General features: G+C 41.3%; 1 protein-coding gene across 1 annotated transcript in view; it reads right to left on the reverse strand.

Annotated features, from left to right (window-relative positions):
* LOC132835936 (CUB and sushi domain-containing protein 1-like) overlaps positions 1 to 19,839 on the reverse strand; it is a 2,426,762-nt gene that overhangs the window by 342,102 nt on the left and 2,064,821 nt on the right. The window contains exon 34 of the mRNA XM_060855058.1: positions 2,362 to 2,457. Within this exon, the coding sequence (XP_060711041.1) occupies positions 2,362 to 2,457 (96 nt within the window). The remainder of the gene's footprint in view (positions 1 to 2,361; positions 2,458 to 19,839) is intronic.

Raw genomic sequence — 19,839 nt, forward strand, 5'->3', positions numbered from 1 at the left:
GACTCTGAACTGCCTTCAGAGGACTTCAACCCCGTTTCCTCATTTCCCCTTCCCCCACCTCACCCTAGTTCCAAACTTCCAGCTCAGCACTGTCCCCATGACTTGTCCAGACTTGTCCTACCTGCCTATCTCCTTTTCCACCTATCCACTCCACCCTCTCCTCCCCAACCTATCACCTTTATCCCCTCCCCCATTCACCCATTGTACTCTATGCTACTTTCTTCCCACCACCATCTTCCTCTAGCTTATCTCTCCAAGCTTCAGGCTCACTGCCTTTATTCCTGATGAAGGGCTTTTGCCCGAAACGTCGATTTTGCTGCTCCTTGGATGCTGCCTGAATTGCTGTGCTCTTCCAGCACCACTAATCCAAAATCTGAACTGTCTTCAGGGCAATTAGGGATGGGCAACAAATGTGGTCAGTGTTGCCCTCATCCGGTGAAAAGATTACCTGTCCAATCTCTCCTTCTGGCTGCATTTTACAAATCCTAGCAACATTCTTGTACATCTTCTCTGCACTCTCTCCAGAACAATTACGTTCTTTTGTAATGCAGTGACCAGAGCTCGATACAAAATTCTAGGTGTGAACATATCAGAATTTATTTCATGGCATAAAAGCAAAATCTTTCAGTTAAGCAAGGAATCAGTTGTAAGACCAAAGTACTATAACAATTCTTTGTCTTCTATTTATTCAGCCTTCTCAATTTTCACTGTCCACTCACTTTGTTTTCACCAAGTATTTCTAAAAAGCCCATAAAATTGGTGCACTCAGTGGTAAATTTAGAGAATCTCATTTAATCTTCTTAATAGGGGTTGGGGAGGGGGGAGGGCTACAAGGGGTTGAATTGGCAACCCTCCTGAGGAGGCCTCTTGCACAAAACTCGTCACATTGAATTTAAACATGGAAGCTGGTGGACTACAGCTGGTTCCTCAATGAATTGCCACTTTCCGTCCTTTTTAACCAGCTCCCAGATCTGCTCACTTCGTCTCAGTTAAAATTCCCACCATTTCCCCATGCCAACTGCCAATGCATTCCCACCAACATTTGTTTGATTGAAACCGAAAATGGCATCTTAACGTTCTGTAACTAATCTGTGAAGATTTGTGCAGTAAAAAACATGACAGAAGACAAAAATCTGATCCAGCAGAATTAGGGTCAGATTGATTGTCAGCCTAAAACACAAAAATAATTTCATGGATCCAAATCAAATTTAAGATTGCTGACCACTTTCATTCACCAAATCCCAGGCTCAACACCACAATTCACTCTTACAGCTTACAATGTTGAGTGATGTCACTTCTGTACGTGCATTACAGTTTTTAAAGTAGGAACACAGAAGCAGGTTATTCACTCCCTTAAGCCGGCTTCAGCATTCTAGATCACATTTGATCACTTCCCTGAGCACCGAGTAATTATTCTGATATGGGTTCAGGCTGAATAGAATAGGCTTCACCTGAGATTAAATTGTTCAAGAAAGAAACAAATTGATTTGTTCCATTCCTAAAATTTTACATGCGTTTCATGCACAACTATTTTTCATCATTCTTTTTGCGGCTTAAATTATGAAATTAATTTTTGATTATTTGCAAAAGGTCATTTCTTCTGAACACCAGCATACTGTGTAATTTATTCTGGTATCAATTGTTCAAAGACGAGATATGGACCCGGGTTTGATTCCAGCCTCGAAACTGTGAGGAGTTTGCACATTCTCCCGATGTCAGCACGGGTTTCCTCTGGGTATTCCGGTTTCCTCCCACAATCCAATGATGTGCAGATCAAGTGAATTGGCCATGCTAAATTGCCCATCGCGTTCAGGGATGTGGAGGTTAGGTGCAATAATCAGGGGTAAATATAGAGTAACAGGGTAGAAGCATGGGTGTGGGTAGGGTACACTTCAGAGGGTCAGTGTGGATTTGTTGGGCCAAATGGTCTGTTTCCACACTGTACGGATTCGATGAAATCAAAAGGCATAGGAAGCATCACATCCTCAGACAGATGATAAAAAAACTTCAGTAAAAGGTATATAGGAGAAAGCAAATGGAGAGGTGATAGAAATTTTTTTTGACAGCTTTTCCTGTCAAGAAATGCACTTTACAATTTTCTGCTGCCCAGCTGTCCCACTCCAGAGACACCGTGGCAAGTGCCAAAAATTTGGAAAATGAAAAATTCATGTCAATGGAGACTCTTGCTCAAATACTGCTCATGAGTTTAGATGGAGCTTCTGACAAGGTGCAATTCTTTAGGTTCGTTGAACCAAAATGAAACTGTCGTTAGGGACATCAACTTCCTTTTTAAGCATATGGTGTATCATCTCAGGCTCATTTTAAGCCTACTGAGGAAACCAGTCAATCTAAATCCTTTACCTTGGTAAACAAAGTGGAAACCCCTGGACGACGCTCCACTTTTAGCGCTGAACCTGAGCAAAATCTGGTTTGATGTGGCCAGAGGCAGGGTCTCTCCTAAAGAAAGAAAATATCAAATTGAGGCTATAGAGCACAGTCATGTGACACAATAAACAAACAAAGCCATGAAGTTTTGTTTCTCTAATTACCTCAGAGAAAAATAAGGTCTGTCACTGGATCTTAAGCTACTTGGTGTACCTTGTTCAAGTATAAAACTGAATAACTTTGAATACATATACAAGAGAATTTTTTTATCCATTTGTTAATTGATTTCCTTGGTGCAATATTTTTCTAATCTTGAACAACAAATTTTCATCTCAGAATCTCCTGTTCTCCCAGCCATAATACAGCTGAACATTTATTCCAACTGCCTCCAGCTACAAGTATTATCATCATAAAGAATATGAAAAAAACAGTAGCAATGATGCTTTTCATAAGTCATTTATGCTTTGCTACATGTTTACATTCAAGGTTACTGACGTTTACGGTTATACAAGGGCTTCATAAATATGATTTGTATCACTAAGACAATAGGGGATGAGAAGCTTTTATACCTATCAGATCAAAAAATATGAAATTAATTTGCGTTAGAAATTAAGATTCAGGATGCTAAGTATTTAAGACAATGGCAAACATTGTCCTGTATCTAGTAGTCTGGGTAAGGGTGCTGTAAGAGTTCAATTTGTTCCAGTTCACTCCCCGTTGCAGTTCCCAGTTGAAGAATGCTATAAGATACCACAGGTTGATCCGTGATTGTGGCTCTTGTCAACAGGAAGGGACAAAGGTGGGAGGCAGAATAAAAAAGGAAGTGATAAGATGTAAAAAAAAGTGAAACATGTGAATTATGAGGTTGGGATGCTTTATTACCGTTCAGTACAATGTAACTTTTTTTGAAAACAGGAAGAGTTTTGTTGACGAAACATTGATAACATCACCTAATACGTAACCTTGTTTGGGTTTAGTATTGTTGGATGTGCAAGTTCAGTGGTGTAGTAACACACAGAATCAATGTCCACTTTGTGCAGCTTTGCCTATCAATTTCAACTGTCTGGTAAAACAATAACTGAAACCACAGCGAGGAACATTATTTTGGTGACCAATGCCGAGCATTTTTCACCCTTGCCCACTCTTCCACTTGTAGGTTGTTTGGTTTAAGGGCTGCACAGCAGACAACGGAGAATAGAGATAAATTCATCTGCTGCATATTTCAGTCATTTTGCAGAACATCATTCTCTAAGGGGAACATATCAGATCTTGATATTTCTCACGTGATATTTTACATTTAATTTGTCATTTTTTTCGCTATTAAAGTAAGAGTAATGTGATGTCTGATATAAGATTTGTTCTAGTTTTCTTCTTTAATTGACACAATGTTGTTTTGGACTATAGATCTCAAGTTGGAAGCATCAGATAAATTCAAAGGCTATAGTTGCCATAACGACATCTCTCCTTAGACAATGTAAGAATACATTTTTTTTCCTAATGAAAGATGGGAGAAAGCATTTCACTCAAGAAATGCAGTTACTAACCTCACATGGTTCCAAGAAATTAAATCCTTAAATCCCACTATTTCTATGTCTTTATACGATTGTTAAATATAGAGAAAATTAAATAATCTCTAGGCTTTGATCACATCAGGTTTCCATCAGTTTACATATTTTTACAACACAACAATATCACAGCATCAGTTGCAGCTTACTGTTCTGCTTCTTCTAAATCACATCTCATTTTGTGCAGAAGGAGCAGGCAGTAGAAATGTACACCTGAACTGTACCAATATCAGGCTTAAATAGGTAGTCGAAAGACACTTTCCTTTGTGGTTCACGTGACAAATATTAAAAAATATGAGAGATGCTATCGCAGGTTCAAGTGGTTCACAGCAAAACACACTGCAATTCAAAAATCACTGTGTCAGCCTGCACCTACAAATCAATAATCACTGTGCAGCCTGCACCCGCAAATCAAGAATCACTTTGCAGCCTGAACCTACAAATCAATAATCACTGTGCAGCATGAATCTACAAATCAATAATCACTGTGTCAGCCTGCACCTACAAATCAATAATCACTGTGCAGCCTGCACCCGCAAATCAAGAATCACTTTGCAGCCTGAACCTACAAATCAATAATCACTGTGCAGCATGAATCTACAAATCAATAATCACTGTGTCAGCCTGCACCTACAAATCAATAATCACTGTATCAGCCTGCACATGCAAATCAACAATCACTGTGCAGCCTGAACCTACAAATCAATAATCACTGTGCAGCCTGCACATGCAAATCAATAATCGCTGTGCAGCCTGAACCTACAAATCAATAATCACTGAGCAGCCAGCACCTACAAATCAATAACCACTGCGCATCCTGCACCTGCAAGTCAATAATCACTGATTCAGCCTACAACTGCAAATCAATAATCACTGTGTCAGCAAAGATGTACAAATCAATAATCACCACGCAGCCAGTAGCTGCAAATCAATAATCACTGAGTCAGCATACACCTGCAAATAAATAATCACTGTGTCAACAAATACCTACAATTCAATAATCACTGTGCAGCCTGCAGCGACAAATCAATAATCACTGAGTCAGCAAGTACCTAAAATCAATAATCACGGCGTCAGCCTGCCCCTACAAATCAATAATCATTGTGCAACCCACACCTACATATCAATAATCACTGTGCCGCCTGCACCTATAAATCAATAATGACTGTGTCAGCCTGCACCAAAAAATCGATAATCACTGTGCAACCTGCACCTGCAAATCAATAATCACTGTGCAGACTGCACCTACAAATCAATAATCACAGTGCAGCATGAATCTACAAATCAATAATCACTGTGTCAGCCTGCACCTACAAATCAATAATCACTGTATCAGCCTGCACATGCAAATCAATAATCACTGTATCAGCCTGCACATGCAAATCAATAATCATTGTCAACCCACACCTGCAAATCAATAATCACTGTGCAGACTGCACCTACAAATCAATAATCACTGTTCAGCCTGCACCTACAAATCAATAATCACTGTATCAGCCTGCACATGCAAATCAATAATCACTGTGCAGCCTGCACCTAAAAATCAATAATCACTGTATGAGCCTACACCTGTAACTCAATTATCACTGTGCAGCCTGCACCTACAAATCAATCATCATAATGCAGCCTGCGCCTAGAAAACAATAATCACTGTGTCAGCCTGCCCATACAAATCAATAATCATTGTCAACCCACACCTACACATCAATAATCACTGTGCAGCCTGCAACTACAAATCAATAATCACTGTATCAGCCTACACCTACAAATCAATAATCACTGTGCAGCCTGCACCTTCAAATCAAGAATCACTGTGTCACTTGCACCTATCAGTCAATAATCAGTGTGTCAGCCTGTACCTATAAATCAATAACCACTTTGCAGCCTGCACCTACAAGTCAATAATCACTGTGTCAGCCTGTACCTATAAATCAATAATCACGTTGCAGCGGGCACCTGCAAATCAATAATCACTGTGCAGCCTGCACCTATCAGTCAATAATCACTGTGTCAGCCTGAACCTACAAATCAATAATCACTGTGTCCGCCTGCCCCTACAGGTCCATAATTACCAAGCAGACTGCATCCACAAATTCATAATCACTGTGTCAGCCTACACCTGCAAATCATTAATCAGTGTGTCAGCCTGCACCTGCAATTCAATAATCACATTGCAGCCTGCACGTACAAATCAATAATCACTGTATCAGCCTATACATGCAAATAAATAATCACTGTTCAGCCTGCACCTACAAGTCAATAATCACTGTATCAGCCTGCCCCTACAAATCCATTAGTACTGTACAGACTGCACTTAGAAATCAATAATCACTGTGCAGCTTACACCTACATATCAATAATCATTTGCAGCCTGCACCTACCAGTCAATAATCACTGAGCAGCCTACACCTGCAAATCAATAATCACTGTCCAGCCTAGGCCCACAGATCAATAATCGCTATGCAGACTGCATCTACAAGTCAATAATCACTGTGTCAACCTGCACCTACAAATCAATAATCACTGTGCAGCCGGCACCTACAAATCAATAATCACTGTGCAGTCTACGCCAATAAATCAATAATAACTGTGCAGCCTGCAACTACAAATCAATAATCACTGTGCAGCCTACACCTGCAAATCAATAATCACTGTGTCAGCCTGCACATACAAATCAATAATCACTGTATCAGCCTACACCAACAGATCAATAATCACTGTGTCAGCCTCCACCTACGAATCAATAATCACTGCATCAGCTTGCACCTACAAATCAATAATCACTGTGCAGACTGCATCTGCAAGTCAATAATCACTGTGTCAGCCTGCACCTACAAATCAATAATCACTGTGCAGACTGCATCTACAAATCAATAATCACATTGCAGCCTGCACATGCACATCCATAATCACTGTGAATCCTACACCTGCATTCCAATAATCACAATGCAGCTTGCCCCTACAAATCAATAATCACTGTGCAGCCTGCTCCGAACAATCAATAATCACTGTGCAGCCTGCGCCTACAAATCAATATTCACTGTGCAGCCTGCACCTATCAATCAATAATCATGTGTCAGCCTGTACCTATAAATCAATAATCACTTTGTAGCCAGCACCTACAAGTCAATAATCATTGTACCAGTCTGCCCCTACAAATCCATTATTACTGTGCAGCCTGCACCTACAAATCAATAATCACTGTTTCAGCCTGCACCTACAAATCAATAATCACTGCGCAGACTGCACCTGCAAATCAATAATCACTGTGCAGCCTACACCTACACATCAATAATCACTGTATCAGCATGCACATGCAAATCAATAATTATTGTGTCAGCCTGCACCTGCAAATCAATAATCACTGTTTCAGCCTGCACCTATACATCAACAAACATTGTGCAGCCAGCACCTGCAAATCATTACTCAATGTGTCAGCCTGTAACATATAAATCAATAATCACTTTGCAGCCTGCACCTACAAATCAATAATCACTGTGCAGCCTGCACCCACAAATCAATAATCACCGTGTCAGCTTGCACCAACACATCAATTGGTGGGCGGCACGGTGGCACAGTGGTTAGCACTGCTGCCTCACAGCACCAGAGACCCGGGTTCAATTCCCGCCTCAGGCGACTGACTGTGTGGAGTTTGCACGTTCTCCCCGTGTCTGCGTGGGTTTCCTCCGGGTGCTCCGGTTTCCTCCCACAGTCCAAAGATGTGCGGGTCAGGTGAATTGGCCATGCTAAATTGCCCGTAGTGTTAGGTAATGGGGTAAATGTAGGGGAATGGGTGGGTTACGCTTTGGCGGGTTGGTGTGGACTTGTTGGGCCGAAGGGCCTGTTTCCACACTGTAAGTAATCTAATCAATAATCACTGTGCAGACTGCATCTACAAATCAATAATCACTGTGCACAATGCACCTACAAATCAATAATCACTGTGTCAGCCTACGCCTACAAATCAATGATCACTGTGTCAGCCTGCACCTACAAATCAATAATCACTGAGTGAGCCTGCACCTACAAATCAATAATCACTGTGCAGACTGCACCTGCACATCAATAATCACTGTGAATCCTACACCTGCAGCCGGCCCCAACAAATCAATAATCACTGTGCAGCCTGCAGCTACCAATCAATAATCACCGAGCAGCCTACACCTACAAATCAATAATCACTGTGCAGCCTACAGCTACCAATCAATAATCACCGTGCAGACTACACCTACAAATCAATAATCACTATGCAGCCTGCAGCTACAAATCAATAATCACAGTGCAGCCTGCACCTACAAATCAATAATCACTGTTCAACCCTCACCTGCAAATCTATAATTACTGTGTAGCCTACTCCTACAAATCAATTATCACTGTTTCAGCCTGCACCTAAAAATCAATAATGACTGTGCAGCCTACACCTACACATCAATAATCACTGTATCAGCATGCAACTACAAATCCATACATACTATGCAAACTGCTCCTACAAATCAATAATCACTGTGCAGCCTGCATCTACAAATCAATAATCACTATGCAGCATGCACCTAGAAATCAATAATCACTGTGCAGCCTGTACCTACAAATCAATAATCACCATGTCAGCTTGCACCAACACATCAATAATCACAGTACAGATTGCATCTGCAAGTCAATTATCACTATATCAGCCTGCCCCTTCAAATCAATAATCACTGTGCACAATGCACCTACAAATCAATAATCACTGTGTCAGCCTACACCTACAAATCAATGATCACTATGCAGCCTGCACCTGCGAATCAATAGTCACTGTGCAGCCTGCACCTAAAAATCAATAATCACTGTATCAGCGTGCACCTGCAAATCAATGATCACTGTGTCAGCCTGCACCTACGAATCAATAATCACTGTGCAGACTGCACCTACAAATCAATAATCACTGTGCAGCCTTCAGCTACCAATCAATAATCTCTGTGCAGTCTAGACCTACAAATCAATAATCACTGTGCAGCCTACACCTACAAATCAATAATCACTGTTCAACCCACACCTGCAAATCAATACTCTCTGTGTCAGCCTGTACCTATAAATCAATAATCACTTTGTAGCGTGCACCTACAAATCAATAATCACTGTGTCAGCCTGCACCTACAAATCAAAAATCACTGTATCAGCCTACACCTACAAATCAATAATCATTGAGCAGCCTGCACGCACAAATCAATAATCACCGTGTCAGCTTGCACGAACACATCAATAATCACTGTGCAGTCTGCATCTACAAATCAATAATCACTGTATCAGCGGGCCCCTACAAATCAATAATCACTGTGCACAATGCACCTACAAATCAATAATCACTGTGCAGCCAACACCGACAAATCAATAAACTCTGTGCAGCCTGTACGTACAAATCAATAATCAATGTGCAGCCTGCACCTGCAAATCAATAATCACAGTGCTGCCAGCACCTCGAAACCGATAATCACTGTGCAGCCTGTGCCTACAACTCAATAATCACTGTGCAGCCATCAAAAACAAGTCAATAATCATTGTGCAGCCTTCACCTACAAATCCACAATTACAGTGCTGTCTGCATCTACAAATCAATAATCACTGTGCACCCTGCTCCTACAAATCAAAAATCACTGTGCAGCTTGCGCCTACAAATCAATAATCACTGTGCAGCCTACACCTGAAAACCAATAATCACTGTGCAGCCTGCACCTGTAAACCAATAATCACTGTGCAGCCTTCAGCTACAAATCTATAATCACTATGCAGCCTCTACCTATAAATCAATAATGACTGCTCAGCGAACACCTGCAACTCAATAATCACTGTGTAGTCTACACCTACAAATCAATAATAACTGTGCAGCCTACGCCTACACATCAATAATCACTGTGCAGCCTGCACCTACAAATCAATAATCACTGCGCAGCCTGCACCTGCAAATCAATAATCACTGTGTCAGCCTGCAACTCCAAATCCATAATTACTATGCAAACTGCATCTACAAATCAATAATCACTGTGTCATCCTGCACCTACAAATCAATAATCACTGTGTCAGCCTCCACCTACAAATCAATAATCACTGTCTAGCCGGCACCTACAAATCAATAATCAATGTGTAGCCTGCACCTACAAATCAATAATCACTGTGCAGCCTGTACCTATAAATCAATCATCACTTTGCAGCCTGCACCTACAAATCAATAATCAATGTGTCAGGCTGCAGCTACAAATCAATTATCAGTCTGTCAGCCTACACCTACAAATCAATGATCACTATGCAGCCTGCACCTACAAATCAATAATCACTGTGCAGGCTGCACCCACAAATCAATAATCACCGTGACAGCTTGCACCAACACATCAATAATCACTGTGCAGACTGCATCTACAAGTCAATAATTACTATGTCAGCGGGCCCCTAAAAATCAATAATCACTGTGCACAATGCACCTACAAATCAATAATCACTATGCAGCCTGTACCTACAAATCAATAATTACTGTATCAGGGTGCACCTACAAATCAATAATCACTGCGCAGCCTGCATTTGCAAATCAATAATCACTGTGCAGCCAACACCTACAAATCAATAATCACTGTTCAACCCGCACCTGCAAATCAATAATCACTCTGTAGCCTACAGCTACAAATCATTAATAACTGTGCAGCCTACACCTACAAATCAATAATCACTGTGTAGCCTGCACCTACAAATCAATAATCACTGTGCAACCTACACCGACAAATCAATAATCATTGTGCAGCCAGCACCTACAAATCAATATTCACTGTGCAGCCTACACCTGCACATCAATAATCACTGTATCTGCGTACACCTGCAAATCAATCATCACTATGTCAGCCTACAACTCCAAATCCATAATCACTATGCAACCTGCACCTACATATCAATAATCACTGAGTCAGCCTGTACCTACAAATCAATAATCACTATGCAGCCTGCACCTATAAATCAATAATCACAGATCAATCCGCACCTGCAAATCAATAATCACTGTGTAGCCTACACCTACAAATCAATAATCACTGTGCAGCCTGCACCTACAGATCAATAATCACTGTTTCAGCCTGCACCTACTAATCAATAATCACTGTGCAGCCTGCCCCTACAAATAAATACTCACTGTGTCAGCCTGCACCTACAAATCAATAATCACTGTGCAGCCTGCACCTGTAAATCAATACTCACTGTGTCAGCCTGTACCTATAAATCAATAATCACTGTGTCAGCATGCACCTACAAGTCAATAATCACTGTATCAGCATACACTGACAAACCAATAATCACTCTGTCAGCCTACACCTACAAATCAATGATCACTAAGCAGCCTGTACCTACAAATCAATAATCACTGTGCAGCCTGCACCTACAAAACAAGAATCACTGTGTCAGCCTGCACCTACAAATCAATAATTACTGATCAACCCGCACCTGCAAATCAATAATCACTGTGTAGGCTACACCTTCAAATCAATAATCACTGTGTCAGCCTGCACCTACGAATCCATAATCACTGTGCAGCCAGCACCTGCAAATCAATAATCACTATGCAGCCTGCACCTACAAATCAATAATCACTGTGTCAGCTTGCACCAACACATCAATAATCACTGTGCAGACTGCATTCTACAAATCAATAATCACTGTTTCTGTCTGCACCTACAAATCACTAATCACTATGCAGCCAGCCCCGACAAATCAATAATCACTGTGCAGCCTAGACCAACAACTCAATAATCACTAAGCAGCCTACACCTACACATCAATAATCACTGTATCACCGTGCACCTGCAGATCAATAATCACTGTGTAGCCTGCACCTACAAGTCAAAAATCACTGTGTCAGGCTGCACCTACAAATCAATAATCACCGTGTCAGCTTGCACCGACACATCAATAATCACTGTGCAGACTGCATCTACAAGTCAATAATCACTGTATCAGCCGGCCCCTAAAAATCAATAATCACTGTGCACAATGCACCTACAAATCAATAATCACTGACTCAGCCTGCACCTACAAATCAATAATCACTTTGCCGCCTGCACCTGCACATCAATAATCACTGTTCAGCCTGCACCTGCAAATCAATAATCACTGTGTCAGCCTGCACATACAAATCAATAATCACTGTATCAGCCTACACCAACAGATCAATAATCACTGTGTCAGCCTCCACCTACAAATCAATAATCACTGTCTAGCCGGCACCTACAAATCAATAATCAATGTGTAGCCTGCACCTACAAATCAATAATCACTGTGCAGCCTGTACCTATAAATCAATCATCACTTTGCAGCCTGCACCTACAAATCAATAATCAATGTGTCAGGCTGCAGCTACAAATCAATTATCAGTCTGTCAGCCTACACCTACAAATCAATGATCACTATGCAGCCTGCACCTACAAATCAATAATCACTGTGCAGGCTGCACCCACAAATCAATAATCACCGTGACAGCTTGCACCAACACATCAATAATCACTGTGCAGACTGCATCTACAAGTCAATAATTACTATGTCAGCGGGCCCCTAAAAATCAATAATCACTGTGCACAATGCACCTACAAATCAATAATCACTATGCAGCCTGTACCTACAAATCAATAATTACTGTATCAGGGTGCACCTACAAATCAATAATCACTGCGCAGCCTGCATTTGCAAATCAATAATCACTGTGCAGCCAACACCTACAAATCAATAATCACTGTTCAACCCGCACCTGCAAATCAATAATCACTCTGTAGCCTACAGCTACAAATCATTAATAACTGTGCAGCCTACACCTACAAATCAATAATCACTGTGTAGCCTGCACCTACAAATCAATAATCACTGTGCAACCTACACCGACAAATCAATAATCATTGTGCAGCCAGCACCTACAAATCAATATTCACTGTGCAGCCTACACCTGCACATCAATAATCACTGTATCTGCGTACACCTGCAAATCAATCATCACTATGTCAGCCTACAACTCCAAATCCATAATCACTATGCAACCTGCACCTACATATCAATAATCACTGAGTCAGCCTGTACCTACAAATCAATAATCACTGTGCAGCCAACACCTACAAATCAATAATCACTGTTCAACCCACACCTGCAAATCAATAATCACTGTGTAGCCTACAGGTACAAATCAATAATCACTGTGTAGCCTGCACCTACAAATCAATAATCACTGTGCAGCCTACACAGACAAATCAATAATCACTGTGCAGCCTGCACCTACAAATCAATATTCACTGTGCAACCTGCACCTGGACCTCAATAATCACTGTGCAGCCTGCATCTACAAATCAATACTCACTGTGTAGCCAACACCTACAAATCAATAAACACTGTGCAACCAGCACCTACAAATCAATAATCAATGTGCAGCCTGCACCTGCAAATCAATAATCACAGTGCTGCGAGCACCTCAAAACCAATAATCACTGTGCAGCCTGTGCCTACAACTCAATAATCACCGCGCAGCCATCAAAAACAAGTAAAAAATCACTGTGTCAGCCTACACCTACAAATCAATAATCACCGTGTCAGCTTGCATGAACACATCAATAATCACTGTTCAGTCTGCATCTACAAATCAATAATCACTGTATCAACGGGCCCCTACAAATCAATAATCACTGTGCACAATGCACCTACAAATCATAATCACTGTGCAGCCTACACCGACAAATCAATAATCACTTTGCAGCCTGCACCTGCACATCAAGAATCATTGTGAATCCTACACCTATAAATCAATACTCACTCTGCAGCCTGCCCCTACAAATCAAAAATCACTGTGAAGCCTGCAGCTACCAATCAATACTCACTGTGTCAGCCTGTACCTATAAATCAATCATCACTTTGCAGCCTGTACCTACTAATCAATAATCACAGTGTCAGCCTGCACCTACAAGTCAATAATCACTGTATCAGCCTACACCGACAAATCAATAATCACTATGCAGCATGCACCTACAAATCAATGATCACTGTGCAGCCTGCACCCACAAATCAATAATCACTGTGTCAGCTTGCACCAACACATCAATAATCACTGTGCAGACTGCATCGACAAGTCAATTATGACGGTATCAGCCTGCACCCACAAATCAATAATCACTGTGCACAATGCACCTACAAATCAATAAACAATGTGCAGCCTGCCCCGACAAATCAATAATCACTGTGCAGCCTTCAGCTACCAATCAATAATCACTGTGCAGCCTAGACCTACAAATCAAAAATCACTATGCAGCCTGCACCTATAAATCAATAATGACTGCTCAGCGTACACCTGCAAATCAATAATCATTGTGCAGCCAACACCTACAAAACAATAACCACGTTCAACCTGCACCTACAAATCAATAATCACTGCGCAGCCTGCACCTGCGAATCAATACTCACTGTGCAGCCTAGACCTACACATCAATAATCACTGTATCAGCGTGCACCTGCAAATCAATACTCACTGTGTCAGCCTGCACCTACGAATCAATAAGCACTGTGCAGCCAGCACCTGCAAATCAATACTCACTGTGTCAGCCTGTACCTATAAATCAATAATCACTTTGTAGCCTGCAACTACAACTCAATAATCATTGTATCAGCATATATCGAAAAATCAATAATCACTATGCAGCCTGCACCTACAAGTCAATAATAACTGTACAGTCTGCATCTACAAGTCAATAATCACTGTATCAGCAGGCCCCTAAAAAAAATAATCACTGTGCACAATGCACCTACAAATCAATAATCACTGTGTCAGCCTACACATACATATCAATAATCACTGTGCAGAGTGCACCTACAAATCAACAAATACTGTGCAGCCTACAACTACAAATCAATAATCACTTTGCCGCCTGCACCTCAACATCAATAATCACTGTGAATCCTACACCTGCAAATCAATAATCACTGTCAGCCTGCCCTATAAATCTATAATCACTGTGCAGCCTTCAGCTACAAATCAATAATCTCTGTGCAGCCAACACCTTCAAATCAATAATCACTACGCAGCCTGCACCTACAAATCAATAATCACTGTTCAACCCTCACCTGCAAATCAATAATCACTGTGTCAGCCTGCACCTACGAATCAATGCTCACTGTGTCAGCCTGTACCGATAAATCAATAATCACTTTGTAGCCTGCACCTACAAATCAATAATCACTGTGTCAGCCTGCACCTACAAGTCAATAATCAATGTATCAGCATACATCGACAAATCAATAATCACTATGCAGCCTGCACCTATAAGTCAAAAATCACTGTGTCAGGCTGCACCTACAAATCAATAATCACCGTGTCAGCTTGCACCGACACATCAATAATCACTGTGCAGACTGCATCTATAAGTCAATAATTACTGTATCAGCAGGCCCCTAAAAATCAATAATCACTGCGCACAATGCACCTACAAATCAACAATCACTATGCAGCCTGTACCTACAAATCAATAATCACTGTATCAGCCTGCACCTGCAAATCAATAATCACTGTGAAGCCTGCACCTACAAATCAATAATCACAGTGTAGCCTGCTCCTACAAATCAATAATCACTGTGCAGCCTGTACCTATGAATCAATCATCACTTTGCAGCCTACACCTACTAATCAATAATCACAGTGTCAGCCTGCACCTACAAGTCAATAATCACTGTATCAGCCTACACCGACAAATCAATAATCACTATGCAGCCTGCACCTACAAGTCAATACTCACTGTGTCAGGCTGCACCTACAAATCAATAATCGGTCTGTCAGCCTACACCTACAAATCAATGATCACTATGCAGCATGCACCTACAAATCAATGATCACTGTGCAGCCTGCACCCACAAATCAATAATCACTGTTTTTGCTCGCACCAAGACATCAATAATCACTGTGTAGACTGCATCTACAACTCAATAATTACTGTATCAGCGAGCCCCTACAAATCAATAATCACTGTGCACAATGCACCTAAAAATCAATAATCACTGAGTCAGCCTGCACCTACAAATCAATAATAACTGTGTCAGCCTGCTCCTGAAATCAATAATCACTGTGCAGCCTGAAGCTGCAAATCAATAATCACTATGCAGCCTGCACCTACAAGTCAATAATCACTGTATCAGCCTACACCGACAAGTCAATAATCACGATACAGCCTGCACCTACAAATCAATAATCAAGTGCAGCCTGCATCTACAAATCAATAATCACTGTGCAGCCTACACCTACAAATCAATAAACACTGTGCAGCCTGTACCTACAAATCAATGATCATTATGCAGCATGCACCTACAAATCAATAATCACCGTGTCAGCTTGCACCAACACATCAATAATCACTGTGCAGACTGCATCGACAAGTCAATTAAGACGGTATCAGCCTGCACCTACAAATCAATAAACACTGTGCAGCCTACACCAACAAATCAATAATCACTTTGCCGTCTGCACCTGCACATCAATGATCACTGTGAATCCTACTCCTGCAAATCAATAATCACTGTGCAGCCTGCCCCGACAAATCAATAATCACTGTGCAGCCTTCAGCTACCAATCAATAATCACTGTGCAGCCTAGACCTACAAATCAAAAATCACGATGCAGCCTGCACCTATAAATCAATAATGACTGCTCAGCGTACACCTGCAAATCAATAATAACTTGCAGACAACACCTACAAATCAATAACCACGTTCAACCCGCACCTGCAAATCAATAATCACTGTGCAGCCTACACCTACAAATCAATCATCAATTGTGCAGCGTTCACCTACAAATCAAGAATCACTGTGTCAGCCTACACCTACAAATCAATAATCACTGCGCAGCCTGCACCTGCAAATCAATACTCACTGTGTAGCCTAGACCTACACATCAATAATCACTGTATCAGCGTGCACCTGCAAATCAATGCTCACTGTGTCAGCCTGCACCTACAAATCAATACTCACTGTGTCAGCCTGCAACTACAACTCAATAATCACTATATCAGCATACATCGACAAATCAATAATCACTATGCAGCCTGCACCTACAAGTCAATAATCACTGTACAGTCAGCATCTACAAGTCAATAATCATTGTATCAGCAGGCCCCTAAAAAACAATAATCACTGTGCACAATGCACCTACAAATCAATAATCACTATGTCAGCCTACACATACATATCAATAATCACTGTGCAGAGTGCACCTACAAATCAACAAATACTGTGCAGCCTACAACTACAAATCAATAATCACTTTGCCGCCTGCACCTGCACATCAATAATCACTGTGAATCCTACACCTGCAAATCAATAATCACTGTGCAGCCTTCAGCTACCAATCAATAATCTCTGTGCAGCCTACACCTTCAAATCAATAATCACTATGCAGCCTGCACCTACGAATCAATAATCACTGTGTCAGCCTGTACCTATAAATCAATAATCACTTTGTAGCCTGCACCTACAAATCAATAATCACAGTGTCAGCCTGCACCTACAAGTCAATAATCAATGTATCAGCATACATCGATAAATCAATAATCACTATGCAGCCTGCACCTACAAATCAATAATCACTGTGTCAGCTTGCACCGACGCATCAATAATCACTGTGCAGATTGCATCTACAAGTCAATAATTACTGTATCAGCGGGCCCCTAAAAATCAATAATCACTGTGCACAATGCACCTACAAATCAATAATCACTATGCAGCCTGTACCTACAAATCAATAATCACTGACTCAGCCTGCACCTACAAATCAATAATCACTGTGCAGACTGCACCTACAAATCAATAATCACTGTGCAGCCCGCACCGACAAATCAATAATCACTGTGCAGCCTGTACCTATGAATCAATCATCACTTTGCAGCCTGCACCTACAAATCAATAATCACTGTGTCAGGCTGCAGCTACAAATCAATGATCACTATGCAGCCTGCACCTACAAATCAATAATCACTGTGCAGGCTGCACCCACAAACCAATAATCACCATGTCAGCTTGCACCAACACATCAATAATCACTGTGCAGACTGCATCTACAAGTCAATAATTACTATATCAGCGGGCCCCTAAAAATCAATAATCACTGTGCACAATGCACCTACAAATCAATAATCACTGTATCAGGGTGCACCTACAAATCAATAATCACTGCGCAGCCTGCACTTGCAAATCAATAATCACTGTGCAGCCAACACCTACAAATCAATAATCACTGTTCAACCCGCACCTGCAAATCAATAATCACTCTGTAGCCTACAGCTACAAATCAATAATCACTGTGCAGCCTGCCCCTACAAATCAATAATCACTGTGTAGCCTGCACCTACAAATCAATAATCACTGTGCAGCCAGCACCTACAAATCAATATTCACTGTGCAGCATACACCTGCACATCAATAATCACTGTACCCGCGTACACCTGCAAATCAATCATCACTATGTCAGCCTACAACTCCAAATCCATAATCACTATGCAACCTGCACCTACATATCAGTAATCACTGAGTCAGCCTGTACCTACAAATCAATAATCACTGTATCAGGGTGCACCTACAAATAAATAATCACTGCGCAGCCTGCACTTGCAAATCAATAATCACTGTGCAGCCAACACCTACAAATCAATAATCACTGTTCAACCCACACCTGCAAATCAATAATCACTCTGTAGCCTACAGCTACAAATGAATAATAACTGTGCAGCCTACACCTACAAATCAATAATCACGGTGTAGCCTGCACCTACAAATCAATAATCACTGTGAAGCCTACAACGACAAATCAATAATCACTGTGCAGCCAGCACCTGCAAATCAATATTCACTGTGCAGCCTACACCGACAAATCAATAATCACTGTGCAGCCTGCACCTACAAATCAATATTCACTGTGCAGCCTGCACCTGTACCTCAATAATCACTGTGCAGCCTGCATCTACAAATCAATAATCACTGTGCAGCCTGCACCTACAATTCAATAAACACTGTGCAGCCTGTAACTACAAATCAATAATCACTGTATCAGCGTGCACCTGCAAATCAATCATCACTGTGCAGCCTGCAACTACAAATCAATAATCCCTGTGTCAGCCTGCAACTCCAAATCCATAATTACTATGCAAACTGCATCTACAAATCAATAATCACTGAGTCATCCTGCACCTACAAATCAACAATCACTGTGTCAGCCTGCACCTACAAATCAATAATCACTGTGCAGCCTGCACCTGCAAATCGATAATCACTGTATCAGCCTGCACCTACAAATTAGTAACCACTGCGCAGCCTGCACCCACAAATCAATAATCACCATGTCAGCTTGCACCAACACATCAATAATCACTGTGCAGACTGCATCTACAAGTCAATAGTCACTGTATCAGCCTGCACATACAAATCAATAATCACTGTGCAGCTAGCACCTGCAAATTAATAATCACTGTGTCAGCCTGCACCTACAAATCCATAATCAATTGTGCAGCCTGCACCTACAAATCAATTATCACTGTGCAGCCTACACCGACAAATCAATGATCACTGTGCAGCCTGCACCTACAAATCAAGAATCACTGTGCAGTCTGCACCTACAAATCAATAATCACTGTTTCAGCCTGCACCTACAAATCAATTATCACTGTGTCAGCCTGCACCTGCAAATCAATAATCACTTTGCAGCCTGCACCTGCAAATCAATAATCACTGTGTCAGCCTGCACCTATAAATCAATAATCACTTTGCAGCCTGCACCTACAAGTCAATAATCACTGTATCAGCCTACACTGAACACTGTGCAGCCTGCACCTACAAATCAATAATCACTGTGTCAGCTTGCACCTACAAATCA

Source organism: Hemiscyllium ocellatum, chromosome 3 (assembly GCF_020745735.1).
Source record: "Hemiscyllium ocellatum isolate sHemOce1 chromosome 3, sHemOce1.pat.X.cur, whole genome shotgun sequence".
Classification (NCBI taxonomy): Eukaryota; Metazoa; Chordata; class Chondrichthyes; order Orectolobiformes; family Hemiscylliidae; genus Hemiscyllium; species Hemiscyllium ocellatum.